At 58.1% G+C, this 17922-nt stretch overlaps 2 protein-coding genes across 3 annotated transcripts in view; one reads left to right on the plus strand and one right to left on the minus strand.

Annotated features, from left to right (window-relative positions):
- Nucleotides 1–1928: 1928 nt before the first annotated feature.
- Nucleotides 1929–17922, plus strand: part of FLNA (filamin A) — a 47301-nt gene continuing 31307 nt past the window's right edge. The window contains exons 1-5 of the mRNA XM_080653980.1: nt 1929–2206; nt 2418–2553; nt 2648–2706; nt 2875–2987; nt 16504–16556. The gene's annotated coding sequence lies outside the window, so the exon portion shown is untranslated. The remainder of the gene's footprint in view (nt 2207–2417; nt 2554–2647; nt 2707–2874; nt 2988–16503; nt 16557–17922) is intronic.
- EMD (emerin) lies at nt 10846–13219 on the minus strand. Of its 2 annotated transcripts, XM_080653982.1 has the most exons (6): nt 12982–13214; nt 12712–12819; nt 12470–12547; nt 12116–12249; nt 11633–11679; nt 10846–11550 (listed from the first exon to the last, which is right to left on the minus strand). In XM_080653982.1, exons 1-6 carry the CDS (start codon nt 13061–13063, stop codon nt 11229–11231), a joined length of 771 nt encoding a protein of 256 aa, XP_080510108.1. In that variant the 5' UTR covers nt 13064–13214; the 3' UTR covers nt 10846–11228. The 2 variants fall into 2 exon arrangements, with proteins under 2 accessions (XP_080510108.1, XP_080510109.1); XM_080653983.1 differs by lacking the exon at nt 11633–11679 and having other exon boundaries at nt 12982–13219.

Raw genomic sequence — 17922 nt, forward strand, 5'->3', positions numbered from 1 at the left:
ACATGCCCTTGACTGGAATCGAACCCGGGACCCTTCAGTCCGCAGGCCAACTCTCTATCCACTGAGCCAAACCGGTTTCGGCTAAGCTAATGTTGTTTTGTAAAAAAAAATAAATTATGTACTTTTAAAGTGTGCAGGGTGGTCATGTAAAATGGTATAGCCACTGTGGAAGGCAACTCAGCTGTTTGATTTTTTAAAACATATTTGTATTAATTTCAGAGAGAAAGGGAGCGGGAAAGAGAAAGAGAAACATCCATGATGAGAGAGAATCACTGATCGGCTGCCTCCTGCCTGCCCCCTACTGGGATGGAGCCTGCAACCAGGGCATGTGCCCTTGACCAGAATCACACCAAGGACCCTTCAGTCCACAGGCTGACGCTCTAGCCACTGAGCCAAACAAGCCAGGGCTCAGCTGTTTCTTTTAAAACTACACATCCATCTCCACAGGACCCAGCCATTGCACGCTTGGGCATTTAGGTCAAAGAAGTGGAAACTTGTAATCACAGGAAAACCCGTGCTCCAATGTTCAGAGCGAGTTATTTGTAGAAGCCAAAGACTGGGAACAAGCAATGCCTCCCTCAGTGGGTGAATGCTGGAAGGAACACTGGTTGATCCACACCGAGGACTACAGCCAGCAATGCAGAGGAAAAACTAGCAATGTGTGCAACAGCCAGGATGGCCCTCCAGGGCACCGCGTGAGTGGAAAAGGCTCGGCCAGTTACACACTGCATACTTCCACTCATGTAACTAATGGCCTTCAAATGACAAAACTGTAGGGATAAGAATAGAATACTGGCCCTGACCGCTTTGGCTCAGTGGATAGAGCCTCAGGCCGTGGACTGAAGAGTCCCGGGTTCGATTCCGGTGGAGGGCATGTACCTTGGTTGCAGGCTCGATCCCCAGTGGGGAGTGTGCAGGAGGCAGCTGATCGATGTTTCTCTCTCATGGATGTTTCTAACTCTCTATCCCTCTCCCTTCCTCTCTGGAAAAAAATAAAAATATTTTTTGAAAAAAGAAGAAAGAAAAAAGAATAGAATACTGGTTGCATGGGTTGGCGGGAGGAGGGGAGAGGCTGTGGCTATGAAAGGTCAACCGGAGGGATCCTTGTGAGGGAACAGGCTGGACACTGATGGCAGTGGCGGTCACTTGAATCTACACGTGTGATGAAAGTGCACAGCGCTATGCGTGCGTCCGCGTACACATACACACGGGTGTAACCCGGAGCAGCTCTCCGCTGCCATCAATGCCATTTCCTGGTGTGCGACTGTAGTGCTGACCCTAGGAACTGCATGAGGGGCCCAGACCTCTGAGACGTTTCTGTGTAACTTCCTGTCAATTTAATTACCTCAAAATATAAGTTCAGCCAAAACCGGTTTGGCTCAGTGGATAGAGCGTCAGCCTGCGGACTAAAGGGTCCCGGTTCGATTCCGGTCAAGGGCATGTACCTTGGTTGCGGGCACATCCCCAGTGGGAGGTGTGCAGGAGGCAGCTGATCGATGTTTCTCTCTCATCGATGTTTCTGGCTCTCTGTCCCTCTCCCTTCCTCTCTGTAAAATATCAATAAAATATATTTAAAATATATATATATATAAGTTCACACCAAAACAACGCAAGCAGTGCATACTGTGTACAAACAAGACGATTCTCCCGGCTCTGCATAGAAAGTCCCTGCTTTCCCACATTGGAACCGACGTTGTCGTCATTCCACAGACAGCTCACCCCCACCAAGAAGAGAGATGCTCACAAACATTACGCCAAGAGGCGGGAAGGAGAACGGCTGGCTTTGATTGGGCAAAATAACTATCCGTCAGAACCGAGGGGCTGAGCTACGTAGGGTGGGCTGGGGGCGGGTCTTGTCACGAGCCAAGCGTATTTATTGGTGGAGCCAGCGAGACAGTGTGGGAAGAAAGGCGGTACTTCCTGTCGGCGGGTTGATGACGCCCTGAGACAATGGAAAGCCGCTTCGTCTCCGCCATCTCTCCCCGCCCCACACACACCCTGAATTGGCCATAGTCACCGTTCCTTAGGCCCGGGAATCTCGACCTCCCCCATAGAGAAAAGCCACCACCGAGTCCAGGCCCTGAGAAATTCTGGGGTCTCAGTCAGGCGGCCCGCCCCCGGATACCGGCAGGACTTGCCCACCTTCCTGACGGTGCCAGGCCCTCCAGATGGCCAGGGACAGTGTACTGGAGTCCGGAGGGGACTGGTGAGGGGAAAGGAGGGCGGCGACCCCACTCCGAGGGCAGGGTCACTCCGTCTTCGGCACCGCCCAGTCCTGGCCAATAAGAGTGGCCTTGCTCCGAGCTCTTGGGAGCTCCCATCCTCCCAGGGCCCCAAGTGTACCTCTCACCCCCACTCCCGACTCCCCACTCCCCCCACACAATCACATACTCATTTCCGGGCCCCCTGTGTTCCAGCGCCTCCCGAGTGTATCCAGACAGTTTCTGTAAAGCATGGACTACAAACAAAATCACACAGGAGCCTGGTACCCAGGGAGAGGGGAACAGCGTTGAGGCCAGTCACGGGGAATGTGCTGTCCGCCAGAGGGACGAGGTGAGAAGGCAGGAAGGAACAGTCTTCCCCGTGGATCCTGGCAGGGGGGTCCTGCGGGAGGGAGTCCTGCTCAGACAGGCCTGTTCTTCTCCAGGAGCCCCTGCGCTGCCGCCATCAGCTGTGCCCGCCTGCCTCTCACCTGGACAGGCCAAGGTGAGCCCTGCAGAGAGAGCTGGCGGCTTCTCTGGAAGGAGGTGTGATCAGGAACATCCATCCCGGTGGTGCTCACTCTGGGGGGGAGGGGTGCAGGTGCATGGCAGCCCCTGCAGGGCTTGTTCACACCCAGGTCACTGGCCTACCCTGGGATCTCTGATGTTGCAGATCGGACCTGGGGCCTGAGAATCGGCGATCTCACACTCTCCCTGTGATGCTCCTGCTGCTGGTGCAGGGATCCCGCTGTGAGAAGCTCTTCTTTGAAGGCCTGAAGCCTCTAGGTGTGTGCCCCCTGCCCTACGTGGGGCTGGCTCCTCTGATGGTCCCTGCAGGTCTGGGAGATGCTAGGAGGCCGCTAGCCCTCCGGAGTCCAGGGGCCTCCTGTTAGCAGCATCACCCTTCCTGCCTGGGTGGAGTGCAGGGCACCGTGCACAGACCAGGTGGGGAAAGGGGTCGGTGTGCAGGTGCTCAGCAGTCCCCAGATTTGATAACGACATCTGGGCATGTAGGAGAGAGACAGATCAGACTGGGGCCTGGGGTGGGGCTGGACAGAACTCTCCGAGGAGGCAGAGGGAAGGCCCAAACCCCAGCTCGGAGACGGGAGAGGAACCTGGCCCAGAGAGCAGGAACGTGGATGTGGGGGCACATAGCGCCCAGAAAGTGGTTTTCTGCCTGGGAACAGGTGTCAGGCCTGGGGGTGTGGCCGGCCCTCTAGCTGCTGGGAAGCCTCCACCTTTCCTGCAGAATGCTCCTCACCAGGAGGGTGTCCCAGGTCCTGGGGCCAGTGCCCAGCAGCACCCTCCTTCCTCGGCCAGTCTTTGCAGGGGTCAGAGGCCAGTCCTATTCGGCGCCACCATGGCCTGTCATCTCACTGGAGCGGCAGGTGACGTGCATGGCCAGTCACTGGCCCCCGTTGGCCCCTCAGAGCCCAGCACCTGAGCGTATGCTGGCTGTGGGAACAGAGGGTGGAGGAACCTTTGGCTTTCGTTTTCCACGCTTCCCCGCATGGACCCCCTCTTCCTTTTTTTAAAAATATATTTTATTGATTTTTTTACAGAGAGGAAGGGAGAGGGATAGAGAGTTAGAAACATCGATCAGCTGCCTCCTGCACACCCCCCACTGGGGATGTGCCGACAACCAAGATACATGCCCTTGACTGGAATCGAACCTGGGACCCTTCAGTCCGCAGGCCGACGCTCTATCCACTGAGCCAAACCGGTTAGGGCCCCCTCTTCCTTTTGGGTTGTCGGGCTGTGCCCTGTGCCCTGTGCCCTGGGTCAAGCTCTCTCTGCGTTAATGATAGGAGCCCTGACTCACATCTTGTCACTTTTTCCCCTCACTTTGTCACTTGTCTCCTGACTTTGTGGTTTGGGGTTTGTGTTTGGTCAGGCAGACAACTGTAGTTTCCATGCCATCAGACTCTCCAGGCTTTTCCTCATGGCCTCTGGGGTTTCTTGTTGGTTGGTCTGCTTCAGACTCACTTTGAGTCCCCGTTTCCATTTAAAATTGTGTATTAGTCCCCTGTTGCTGATAACAAATGGCCCAATCGTAGCGCCCTGATGCGACTAACACGTGATCTCCCAAGTGTCTGAAGGACAGGATGCCCAAGGGCCTGGCTGGGGAGTTCTGGCTCCGGGTGTGTCCCAGGCTGCAGTCAAGGCACCAGCTGGGCTGCAGCCTCGGGCCTCCCTGGTGGGACAGGGGCTCTGCCTCCAAGATCACTCAGGCGACGGTGACAGGGGTCTCAGTGCCTCCCCACAGGGCCTGGCCACCGGGCTGCTCAGGCAGGGCTTCCCCAGAACCAGGGGAGAGGGGTGAGCGGCCCAAGATGGAAGACACAGTCTTTTTATCACTTGATCTGCAAATGACATTCCCTCACCTCTGCCATATTTTTGTGGGTCACACAGGTCAACGCCTGAACAGGGCTGGAGGGGAGATGGGGCTGAACTGTGTTTTGTTCACAGCAAATGAGAAGGCTGCGAGAAAGGGCCTTGCTCCCAAACCTGGGGGTCCAGGCGTGAGGACTCCTGGCCCCGCACAGAACAGGCCCCTCCAGAATGTGTCCCTTGTCTCAGGGAGGGTGGCCAGTTCTAGCCCCGGGACCAAGCCAGGCAGGGCCTGAGCTTGCGGGGCAGGGGGGCTCTTTGTCTTTAAAGGGCTGTGAATGAAACACACAAAGAGAAAGAGAGAAGAAAGTGCCTCAGAGCCCCCGTGTGCCCACGGTGTGTGCTCTCTGCCCTTCGCTGGGGACTTGGCAGCCCTGATGGCGGTCCCAGCCCCTAGAGCAGCTCTGGGCACAGGGCAGGAAGCTCTTCCTCATCACAGCAGCGCTGGTCAGCGCCCTGTCATCCCCACCCAGGCTGGGCCACAGGAAGTCCCTGACCTCCTGTGTCCTCACACACTGGCTCAGTCTTGCCTCCATTCCTTCTCCATCCCCAGGGGCAGGGGCAGGGGCAGCTGCCCTGCCTAAGGCAGGGGTGACTTCTGGCTGCACATAGGCAAGGTCATTCCCCTCCCCTCTGCTGTCCCCTCCAGCCTTCCTCCATGCAGCCTGAAGGGTGGGGGCAGGGAGTGGAGAGGTGCAGGCAGCATTGGGGAGGGGCGGGCCCAGGAGCCCCTTCTCTTCAAGGAGGGTGTCAGGTAGCCCTGGGCGGGGTTCTGGCGGGTTGGGAGGTGAGGATGGCAGGTGCCAGTCTGGGAGGGGGGGCGGGGGCAGCCGAGCGTCCAGTTGTTCAGGGAGGAGCTGTCACTGTGGCTGAAGGAGGCCCTTTGCATCTCGTTTCCCTGGAGACGTGCCCACCCCAGCCCCGTGGTTCCTGGCTGGGGCCCAGAGGTGACTTCCCGATGACGCATTTGCTGGCTCTGAATGTGTCACACAGGTTCTGTGGGCGGTGAGTGCTTTTCTTGTTGGCTCTCGCTGCTGGGCAACACCGAGCCCTCGGTGACAGCTCCTGGCGCCGTCCCAGGTGCTGTGCGTTTCTTGAACCCGGGACAGCGAGTTTCTGGGGAGCCAGGCTCCGTTTCCCGGCAGCAGGTGACGCTGGCGCGCCTCGCCTCAGGGATCCTGGCCCTGACTCCTGGGGACAGTCAGCCAGGGTGTAGGGACACAGGGTGTGGGGCTCCCTGGAGATGCTCAGGCCTGGTGCAGCGCTGGCTCCCGGGCCACCTGACCTCTGACTCATATCCCCGCCTGTGCCCGCGCTGAGCCCCCTTCCCATCCCTTGGCACTGGGCAGGAGCCACAGTGAGGAGTGCACTGCCCTGCGGTCTGCCCTGGGGCCGCCGGGCCAGGAAGCTGTGGAGGGCTGGGCGGTGCTGGGCGGCACTGGGCCCCCCCTTTCCCGCTGCAGGGCCCCTTTCCTGGGGAGCTCCTCCTAGTGGCCTGCCCTGAGGATGGGCACAGTCACAGCCCCAACCAGAGCCTGTCCCCATCTGCCCTCAGTGACCGCTATGGCCTCACCCTCTGCCCGAGGACCCGGGTCCTGACCCATGAGCACGGATGTCTGTGCCCCCTCGTCTCCAGCAGCTGTGCTGACCCCAGGGTAGCCTCTGCCCCGCCCGCTGCTCAGCGATGTCTTCACCCTGCTCCCCTGGCTGCGGCCTCACTGGGCCCTGGAGACCTGCCCTGACCCCGTGCTGGTCACGGAGGTGGCCGGCAGCAGCCTGACCTCCAAGCAGCGCAGTGTCCTCCTGCAGGGAACGGCCTCCCTGGGGACGCCTGGGCCTGAGGAGGAGTCTGTGTGCATGACTGGCCCTGCCTCTGGGGCCCTGTGTGCGGCGGGATGGCCCGGGCCCTGGAAGGGGATGAGAATGTCCTGAGCCACTGAGCGCACCCGAAGGCCCCAGGTCAGCACCAGCACCGCACATGCTCGCCACCCTGACTTGGTGTCTGCCCCCCTCGGCTCCTGGCTCCCTCCAGGTTCCCAGGGGGCTGCCCTGGAGCACCGTGGCCCCAGGCCCTGGATGGGGTGGGGCTGCCCGAGCTGGAGGGCCCAGCGGGAACCCCAAGGGCCCCCAGACGAATGTTCCCCTTGTTGACATGCTGGACCCTCTCACTGTGGGGGAGGGGGTGGCAGCCCTACCCTGAGAGCCCAGTGCTCCCCTTTTTCCTCCTGGGCCCCCAGCCTCCTGCGGGGATGGGCAGCAGGGAGGGGCAGGTGCAGAGGTGTGGCTGGGGCGGGGTGGAGGCTGACTGTGGGGTGGGGGTCAGCTCAGCCCTCCCCCTGCCCTGCCCTGCCTGCACTCAGGGCAGACAGGACCTGCGGGGCGGGGCCAGGTGCCCCCAAGAGGGTGACCAGCCATCTCCTCCCCATTTAGTAGGTGAGGTGGGGGAGCCTGGGAAGGCATGTGGCCGGGTCCTCCCCTCTGCTCCTGGCCCCTACTGGTGAGCAGGGCTGGGGCGTGAGGCTGGGTGACCACCTGTTGGCTCTGGGCGGGTGGCCAGGCCCCCACCCCCCGTGTGTGACCCTGGCTCATGGCCTGGGCCTTGCCCTTCCCCGTGTCGTCCCAGCAGCCAGGATGTCGTCTGGCATTCGCTCAGTGGCTCAGCCGCGTCCCAGGCCATTTGCCCCCAGCAGCATGAGGTCCTGGTGGCTCTCTTTTTCCTGGTGCCAGCTGCTGGCCCTCCACTGGGGCCCCTCCTGCCCGTGCCCGGCAGGGCTCAGGTTCAGGCCTGGTGTGTCCTGCAGACTCAGTCCAGGGTGGTCCCCAGGGGCCTGTTCCCCCCAGGTGGGCATTTCCCATCGTTGCTGCCCCACGCGTCACAGCTGCCTGGGTGGGACATGGCCTCTGGGGAGGGGACAGGGCTCCTGGTAGCTGGGAGCCATCTCCGTGGGGCGCCCACCAGGCAGGGATCTGGGAGAGGCTGGGCAGGACTGTCTCCTCTTAGAGCGGCCAGCCTAGGGGGAGGCAGGAGGCTCTGGTATCTCAGGGGAGGGAGGTGTGTGCTGTGTGTGCAGAGTCCTGGGGGTCCACGGGCCGAGGGGAGAAGGGCTGCCTCGGGGGGATCTCTATTCCCCTACTGGTGCTGCAGGTCTCTGGGCCTGGCTCTGCCTCCTCCTGTTCCCTCTCCAGCTGGGTAGCTTCTAGAAGCCTCCAGAATACACCTGCCTGTGAGGACAGTGGGAGAGAGAAGAGCTGGGCCAGGGGGTGGGGCCTGACTTTATTCAGGCGTGTCCAGCGTCCCCTGGGGCAGAGTGTAGTGTGGAGACTGGCCACCCAGAGCCTAGGCAGCAGTCCAGCCCCAGGGGCAGTAACAGTGAGGCTCCCAAGCCACTTTCAGTCCTTTATGGACCTCAGAGCCCCTGCCGGTCCATCCTCATGGAGCTGCAGGATGTGCATCCATTGGGTTGTCTTAGAGGCTGCCTGCTTGGTGACACACTGGGGATTGAGCCCACAACCTTGGCATGTCTGGCCATGGGCCTTTAACAGCTGGCTATTGTGCAGCATGGGGGTCAAGGCAAGGGCACCTCTGGGCCTGTCCAATGCTGTCTGCCACTTCCCCTGGACCTTCTCAGGGAGGCCAAGTTCATGGGTGAGATCAGGAGTGGTGCTTCTGGGCTCCACCCTTTGCCCCACCAGCAGGGCACTCCTCTCTCCACCTCCCACCCTCGGGGTGCATCTCAGCTCCTCCCACAGCCACCTGCACTGCCCATGCTGTTCTGTCCAAGGCCCCAACAGGACTCAGCTCAGATGGTACCCCCAAAGGAAGCAGAGACATGGTCTGCTGGACTGTAGGCGACTGCTGCCCCCTGCCGTGTCCCCAGCTCTGCTGGTGCCCTTGGGCGGGAAGAGGGGAGTGGATCAGGGGCCTGAGTCATCCAGTGTGAATACTGGAGCCCTCAGTTGCTATACAGGGAGGACCCCAGAGCCCTCGGGGGCTTTTGGGAGGTGAGTCCCCTTGGAGTTCTCAAGGAAGGGAAGTAGTCCCAGCCCTGGAAAATACTAGGTGGAGACCTTCAAGCCTGGGCTTCCCTTGGGGGCCCAGGGAGCACTCAAAAGCCTTTGGGTTGAGGTGCCCAGAGCACTAGGGAGCACTCAGGTTTCTTTTGGGGCTCCAGAGCTCTAGGGGTTGGGTGTGGAGAGCACTCAGGACCACCAAAGGGGTGCAAGAGCACTCGGGATCCCACGATGCCCTGGGGAGTGAGCCGAGCCCAAGGGGGAGTCCTGGGATGGGGATCCAACCTCCTCAGGAGCTATCGGAACTCCTTGGGATGGGAGTGTCCTCAGAGCCCCACAGCAGGAGGCTGGAAGCCCCTTGGCTGGGAGCCCTCAGCAATCCTCCATGTGGCACATGGTGATGAATGAATATGGTTGCCCATGGGGAGTAAATGAATGAGAAGGGGGAGACTATGTCACGTGGGTGTTGTCTCTTTTCTCATGCCAGACACCACAGTGGTTGCCAAGCACACCTACCTAGCCTCCCCCTCAGATGGAGGACCAGAGACTTGGAGCCATTCTACCCAGAAGCCATGCCATCTCTCTCCCCTTCCTTGGGATGCCCCTGGCCCAGCTCCCTTTCCTCATGCTGTCCCTTTTCTCCACCGAAGCTTTGACATGTCAACCTTGCCCTTCATTAGGCTCCACATACCTTTCCAGTGCAACAGCAGCCCCAGGCAGTGCTTGTGGGGGGTCCCTCCTAACGTACTTGGATTTGGGATCAGTTGCTGAAACAAGCTGTGTCACTGTGCCCCTCTGGGGTCCTGGTGCACTTGTTCTGCCCCTCCCCCTCTTACAGGCTCATTGATCTGACCATCAGGTTTTATTGTCAGTGATGAGGCAGCATTCCCTGCCCCTGCCACTGCCACTCCCCCCATAGAGCATCCAGGTTTAGCCCTTGCAACTGGGATGGTGAGGGGCAGAGTCTGGAAGTCTGGGGAGTCCGTGCCACAGGTGTCTGTGCACTTGGGGATGAGCCAGGTGGGAGTGGCTTGCAGCAAACAAGGGAGGCTCTGCAGCTGTGGGAGTGGTGAGAAAAATAGAAGCATTTCTTTCATTCTTTTGAATATTTTAAATGCACAAAAAGCATGTGTTAAGAAAACAAAAAATGTGGGGAGAGTCCAGCTGGCATGGCTCAGTGGTTGGGCATCGATTTATGAACCAGGAAGTCACGGTTCGATTCCCGGTCAGGGCACATGCCCAGGTTGTGGTCTCGATCCCCAGTGTGAGGCACGCAGGAGGCAGCTGATCAATGATTCTGTTATCATTGATGTTTCTATCTCTCCCTTCGTCTCTGAAACCAATGAAAGTATATTCTTTAAAAATGGGGGGAGACTAGGATACAGCAAAGAGAAATGGCCAGGAGCTGGGGTAGGGGGTCCCAGTCCCAGCCCTGACCTAAGCTTGCTGTGTGGCCATAGCCAGCCGAGGGCCCCGAAGGCTCAGGAGCCCATGGGTACTTTATGGGCGCTGTGTCAAGTAAGAGGCTGACACCTGCTGAGTCCTACCACCTGTAGCCAGGAGCTGGTCAGAGGTGAGATGGAATGATGTCAGGGCCCCACCTGTCCTGGAAGCCTGGCCTCACCTCTGCTTCCCACCTGCCTGCATGGAGCACACGCCTATGTGCTTTCCCAACTTGTACTGGCAGTGCACCAACAGGATGCACAGCCTCACATGGCATTCTACCCTGGGTTCCCTCAGTACCCACTGCTATAAATATGTGTACATACTGAAGATGATTAAATACCCATGGCAGAAAACCTGGAGATAAATAAGAATAGTCAGTTGAAGAATCCGATTACCCAGAGATGGCGAGGCATCTGAGATGATGATGACTGCCCCGTGTCACTAAACAAGCCACTTTCCGGAAGAAAAGGCCCACCGAACACATGCTGCCCCTTAGACCCCAAGGTCAGCGTCAGCTCTTCCTGGTTAAAGCACCTGATGCCAGCATTGTGCACGCAACCTCACCTGCATTTCCAGCTGGGCTTTCCATAACCTATGGTGCCGCAGTTATTTTCAAAAGTAGTTACAAGAGGTCTGGCAGTAGACCCCACAAGCAAAGCACAAATGTGTCTGTGGGTAGAATGTGCCCAAAGCAAAGAAGGAGAGCCAACAAAGCCAGGTGGGGATCTTTGAGACCTAGGGTAGAGGCCCCAGGCAGAGGAGCCCAACCCCTTCCCCAGCAAGAAGAGCCCACACATTAAAAATAAACTTTTTATTGTGTGTCCACGAAAACAGAAGTCAGGGTGGCCTTTGGTTAATCCCCCAACAAGGTGACAACAACAGGAGGCATGCAATGACAACAACTATGTTCTCCTCTTCAGGAGAAGGGTCTTGCCCTCCTGGGCCCTAAGGGTCAGAGGCAAGCAGGGTCAGGAGGAAGGTCAGCCCAGGCCCACCATGCTGCAGAGAGCCCAGGTCTGCTGCCTCCTAGGTAGGACAAGGTAGGACAAGGCACCCACAAGCTAGAACACACACGAAAAGTCCCCCACCCCCCTCCCCCCAACAAATACTGCTAAGGCAGTTGGCCAGCACTTCCATGAGCAGCTGGCCACGAAGCCAGCCAGACCCTCAGGTGTTCCCTTAGAAGGGGTTGCCGTCCTCAGCCTGCATGGAGTAGTAAACCAAGAGCAGGAAGGCAGCAAACACCACAAAAAGGATCAGCTGGCCCCAGAGTGGGACCTGGCGGTCCTGGCCCAGACCAGCCCCAGGGGCCTGCTTTTCTGGCCGGATGGCTCGGCGGGCGAGCCACGAGGGGGGGCAAGATGAAGTTGAGGACATGGAAGAGGTGGAGGAGGTGGTGGGATAATAGGACAGGCCCAGGGAGCTTCTGCTGATGTTGGAAACAGGGCGGTAGTGCGCGATGCTGTGGTAGGCACTGTCCCGGCCATACACGGGGCGTTCCCTGAGGCAAAGAGGGGAGCAGATGGGCCAGGAGGGTCTGGGCCCAGAATCAGTCCTGGCCCCTGGCCTTCCCCACTACTCACCTATTCTTGCCATCCTCTTCTGAAGAGAAAAAATTGTCTTCACGCACCTGAAGAAGAGAATCAGGGTGAAGAGACACTGTCTGGGTCAGCGTGGTCCTGTCGTATCTCAGTCCAAACTTCCCTGGCTGGCCTGCCCTGCTCCAGAACCCTTCTGAATTCCTGGCCTTATGTCCATGGGGCTTTGCCACTTGCTCAGTAATTGTCCTGGCTGTGTGCACCCTACCTTCTGCCCCAGGATTCTCAGAAAGAGCTCAAACCTAGATCCCAGACAGGGGTGCAAAGCATGTCCCATGTGCTCTAGTCAAACAGTTTTGACAGCGCCCCCAAAGGAAGGCCCTGACCAGGCAGGTGTCTATGGACCCAATGTCTTCCTGGAGGCTTGAAAGCTACCATTTGCACCCAGGGGCCCAAATGATTTATCCAAACCCAGCTATGACCCCCTGAGTTTGTACCTAAGTACAGGGTGTCCAGCAGCTAGCTCACCTGGTGGTGAAAGGTGTCAGCATCTGAGATTGCAGCCGAGGGCTGGCGGAAGCCCTTGGGTGTGCCCGCAAAATCAGGTTCTCCATAAGTTCTGGTGCTCATGTAGCTCTCCTCATAGTAGTCATCATTATAGCCTTGGGAAAGGGGGGAGGTAGCGGTAGTAGAGGGGGCAGTGGTGTCCCCCACCTGGCCCCATGGTCCTAATTTGAATCCTATTTGGGGCCTGTGACACAGCTGCTCCCCTCCAGGGCTGGTGAGGGACAGTGGGGATTGAGGTCTCAGGTTCTTCCTGACACTGGGGTCCCTGAGGGAGTGGAATTGAAGATGTCAGGGCCCATCCCACCGCTGTCTTACCCTTGCTCTGATAAAGTAAGGCATCCTCTTTCTTGGGCAGATCGTACATATCCGAGTCCACCGATGCCGAATCTGAGTCTGAATGGGGGAGGGAGGAGCAGGACCATTTGCCCCCAAGCTCTTTTCCTCATGCCCCTCCCGGCCAGAGTCCCTGCCACACCCGCGCAACCCAATCCTCCACTATAGCGCAAAATACGTCCCCACAGGTGGTCAGGGGGGGCCCTGGGATGGGGGTGCCTCACCGGAGAGCCGATAGGAGAATGAGGATGTGGACGAGTTCGGGGGCGAGAGTCTTCGCCTCTGAGTCTCGTACTCGAAGATTTTCTTTTCGTAGAGCTTGCGAGTGGAGCCTGGCCAGACATGGGGCGCAGGGGAGGGGGAGGGTCAGGAACGTGGGCCCAGAACCTGGGGAGGGAGTCCCAGGAGGGGGCGCGCAGTGCGGGCTGGGGCCCGGGAGGGGGACCCGGGAGGGGGGGCACAGGAAGGGGAGGGGGCCGCTCGCCGCCACATACCCACGACAGGCCCGTGCGGGATGTTGTACTGGCGAAGCACAGCGGCCAGCTCAGCGTCCGAGAGGACCGCGTAGTCGTCCATGGCGGGAGGCGGAGGCCTAGTGGCTGCCCGGGCCTGGCGACACGGGCCTAGCTACGGTTGCCTCGGAGCTCGGCGGCGGCAGCAGAGTGCCTCGGGAGCGGCAGCACTCGCGTCACGCTCGCGTCACATTCGCGGGGTGCGCGCGCCGCGCAGGGCGGAGCCAGTCCGCTGGGAAGCAGCCAGCGCAAACCGGTCTGGCCTTGGGAGTGGGCGGGGCGGGGCTGGTGAGCCCAGACATCACAAACGAGCGCGATTGGCTAGAGGTGAAAGAGGGGCGGGGCCTGCGCGCCCCCGGGAAGAGCCAAAGCCTCTCAGACCTGTTGGACCGTGGGAGCTGGCGGGGCTGCGCGCCCAGGGAAAGGGGAGGGGTCGGCGAGCCTGGCGTCACACGCTGTGGAGTTTGGGCTGGACGTGAGGGAGGGGCGGGGCCTGCGCGCGAGGGAAATGAGAGTAGACCCGCCTGTACATGGGGGCGGGGCGGGGCGGGGCCAGCGAGCGCAGACGTCACCCACTGGTGTGTTCAGGCGAGAAGTGAGGAGTGGGGCCCCTGCGAGTGGAACCGGCAGAAACCGGCCAGAGCCTGGAAGTTGGGCGGGGCCGGTGCGCATGGCGTGGCTTGCCTTCTCTGAGTCACGTGGGCTCGCCCCTTCCCCGCAGCCCCTGCTACCCAGAATCGGGGGTTTCCTGGGCCGCACCTGGCAGGCTGCCCGGGCAGTACCGGGAATGGGCCCATTCTAAGGGTGAGCCCTTGGAAAGCGCAGGTCCCGGGCCCGGCGCTGTTGCAAGCGCTTTAAGTGCGTGTGCCACACCTGGGAAGCAACCCCAGGCAGAGCCCAGGCCCTAGGTTGCCCCCAGGCCTCCCCCCAACCACCTCCCCCCTGTTCCCCTCCAGCTTTCCTGTCTGAATAGCTCTGGCCTGTGCACCTGCACCCTGCGGTCCCCACCGCTTCCCTCCCTCCCTGCTCCACCCGGGAGGAAATGGGGCACTGGGCCAGGAGGCTGCCAGCACTCCAGGAGCAAGCAGCCTTGGAAGTGGCCGGACGTGCCAATAATGGGCACTGGCATAGGACACCGTGTGATGTGAGCACAGACAGCGAGTGTCCGCCTGGGGTTGCCATCCACCTGGGGCACTAGGGGTTTCCCCTCCTGTGTGAATGGCCCCTGCGCCCAGTGTGACCCAGGAGATGGCCAGACAAGGAGCCAGTGGGGCCCTTCCAGACCCAGAGTGGCCTGCTCAGGGCTCCCAATAGGCTTGGCAGGCTCTGAGCACCTGGGTGTGCGTGGGATTCAGTGCCATGAAAGTTTAGCCCCCACCCCCACGCCAGGACAGGGGGCCCAGGGACTGAGGGGGGCAAACCACAGAAAGCACCAAGGCCTACTGAGGAGCCTGGACTGTCACTAGGAGTTGGTAAGGGCCTTTGTCAGTCAAGAGCTGTCCCATGGAGATTGGAAAGTGGTCCCGTGGAGATTCTAAACAAAGACAGCTGGTGGAGTGTGGGGCCAACTGAGGTGCCTCTCCCTGGGCAGGCCTAGAACTGGGAACATAGGAAAATGAGGTGCTGTCCCTGGTCTCATAGATGACAGCTGGTGATGGGGAGCAGAAGAGAGGTGGGCTCTGGGTCAGACAGGCTGGCTGGCCCAGCTGGTGCAGGGTCACAGATCAGTTCTCCGTGGAGGGGAGAAGGTTGCCACACAGAGTGGTAAACACACGGGCCCCTGGACTGACTGCATACAAAGACCCTCAGAAGAGTTGCTGTTGACCTGGTTTTAGAGTAAAGGTGGGGCCTGCTCTGTCTCCTGAAAGATGAAGAGGAGACATGTGGATCCCCAGACACGTGTCAGAGCAGGGAGAGAGATGGCGTTTGGGCTCTGGGCCGCTCAGAGGCTGCCTCGTGGAATTTTGAGTTTTGGCAAGATCAGATTCCCCAGCACCTCTCCAAGCCTTCTTCTGCAATGTTGGCCCATGTCCCGGAGGCTCAGTCCTCCCCCATGCCACCCCTCCCTGTATGCATCCAAGCTGTTTCCTTATGAGGTCAAGGAATTCTAGGTCTGCCGTCTCCCCAAGGAACACCCCTCCCCCCGGCACCTGCCTCGGCACTCGGCCTTTTATGTCCCCCACTGTTGTCCCACTATGAGGTCCCACCATAGATGGCACCAGGAGTCTGAACTGTGATGGTCCACTGCGCCCACCCTGTGGGCTCCTGGAGCCCAAGTACAGCCCCACTGCAGAGCAGACCCATCCCAGACCACCAGAAACCAGGGGGAGCCCTTGACCATCAGAGCTGAGAGGCCCCCTGCATCACCCCCATCACATAGAGCAGAAATCGGGAGACCAGAGAGGGAAGAGACTTGCCCAAGGGCCTCAAGTGCAGTGATGCATTCAATGGACTGTTCCCCCAGCCAGTACCTAGTCCTCATGGCAATGACCTGGACATTTGTGGCCCAGCAGGGGTTCCGAGTCCTCAAAGGACTCCTGTTGGAGGAAATCTAGGGCCTCCACGGGAGTCTTCCTGGGAAGGGTAGGCAGAGTTAAAGAAGAGTTCATATGGAACTACAGCCAGGATGAAAGGGCTAGGAAGCCACCGAGTCCAAGTCCAGAGTAAGAAGGCAGTTTTCGCCCTAGCGGGGTTGGCTCAGTGGATGGAGCATCCGCCTACGGACTGAAGGGTCCTGGGTTCAATTCCAGTCAAGGGCAAGTACCTCAGTTGCAGGCTCAATCCCTGGCCCCGGTCTGGGCCTGTGCGGGAGGTAACCAATTGATGTCTCTCTCACATCAATGTTTCTCTCTCTCTTTCCCCCTCCCTTCCACTCTCTCTAAAAATCAATGGAAGGATATCCTCAGGTGAGGATTAACAAACAAAAAAGAAGACAGTTTCTCCTTTAAGGATGGGGAATGGCTTCCACGCAGTATATTGTATAACATGCAATTCCAGCCAGATTGAAAGTTGTAAGGAAAAATAATATCAACACGAATACATTTCTCCCAGTGGTAGTGGTATCCATGTCCAAGGACATGATTGTTCCCTGAGCTATTCATGTTTTCCATAAGATGAGAATCTTCTTCGGACTTTAGCACTGGACAAAACTTAACTTTTCAAAGATGTTAGAGAGCCTTTGGCTTTTCCCCGGTGTTTGAATTCTTTGAAACAGCTGATAGTAACAAAAGTCATTAAGATGGTGATTATTGTGAAAATGTGTGTGTGGAAGGAAGATTGTCACAAGCAACATAAAGCAGTGAATGGTTAGCGAACCAAAAGCCTCTCAAAGAACGCCTTGTGTTCCAACCCTGGAACCATTGCTGCATCTGGGAGCCATTGGCATGGCCAGTTGGAGAGTTAGCCTGCCTTGGCAGCAGGAATGGAGCTGATTCTAGTGGTTTTCCAAAACCTTCAACACAAGGAGAAAAGGTCTTTCATTTATGACATTTTTTTTAACACCAGGGAACAGCTGGTGCTGGACAAACCTTCGTTCCCCCCAGACCTGGAAGCAGCAGGTATGAAGAACTGTGTGTGTGGGAGGGGGTATGTGTGGAGGGGGAGGGAGGCAGAAGTGTAAAGAGAGGATTCAAATGGAGGTGGGGGTTCTGGGATCCAGCCACTTGGCCACTGCCCCCTTCATGCCCCTTCACCTATTGTAACCCTGACAATGCCTGTAAGTTTCCCTCCTTGAAGGACAGCCGTGGCCATGAGCTCCAGTGCAGCCAACCCAATGGAGCTGAGGTCAGGCCACTGATCTATCAACTGATGATAATCCACCTCCCTCCCCAGTGGTAGTGGTGGGGGGTCCCACCAGAGCGAGCAGTGAGAGATGGAAACCCTGGCACTGCTGGGAGATCCCACAATGGGTCTAGGTCAGTGGTCGGCAAACTGCGGCTCGCGAGCCGCGGTTTGCCGCTCTGTTAACTAATAAGTTTGCCGACCACTGGTCTAGACTCTAGGTAGAAAGGTCATTGGCAAGGGAGGCTTGGAGAGTGAGCAACACCTTCCCACTAGTGTTAGACTGTAGATCACCAAATTCATTTAGCAGGTGTGACCAAGCTTCTTCCTTCCTCTCCCTTCCTTTATCCTTTCCTCTCTTTTATTCTCTTTTGAAAATATATTTTTATTCAGAGAGGAATGAAGAGGGAGAGATAGAAATATCAATGATGAGAGTCATTGATTGGCTGCCTCCTGCACGCTCCCCACTGGGGATCGAGCCTGCAACCCAGGCATGTGCCCTGACTGAGAATCGAACCATGACCTCCTGGTTCATAGGTCGACGCTCAACCACTGAGCCACGTCAGCCGGCCCCTTCCTCTCTTTTTTTAGTTTTTATTATTTATTTATTGATTGATTGATTTTTTACAGAGAGGAAGAGAGAGTTAGAAACATTGGTGAGAGAGAAACATCGATCAGCTGCCTCCTGCACACTCCCTACTGGGGATGTGCCCGCAACCAAGGTACATGCCCTTGACTGGAATCGAACTTGGGACCCTTGAGTCCACAGGCCGACGCTCTATCCATTGAGCCAAACCAGTCAGGGCCTTCCTCTCTTTTAATGAAGTAGAACAGAATAGAAAATACCCAAGTGCTTTACAGGTACTAAGGGAGGGTATTTTCGTGAAATGTTTGTTTCAATTTTTGGTGTCACGCGCACCCATACTGGCTTAGGATAGAAAAAGTCATTCTTAATTGTGGGCAAAATGTGAAAACGACACTGCTTTATGTGGCCTTCCTCGGAAGTGACACTTAGGCTGAATCTGAAGCTACCAGGAAATGGGCATATAGAAGAGGAAGAGGGAGCCTGGCAGAGCCAGGGTGTGGCTGTGCCCACCCAGCTCACAAACACTTGGCTCTTTTTGGCTGCTCCTCACCGCACAC

The sequence above is a fragment of the Plecotus auritus genome, assembly GCF_963455305.1.
Source record: "Plecotus auritus genome assembly, chromosome: X".
Lineage (NCBI taxonomy): Eukaryota > Metazoa > Chordata > Mammalia > Chiroptera > Vespertilionidae > Plecotus > Plecotus auritus.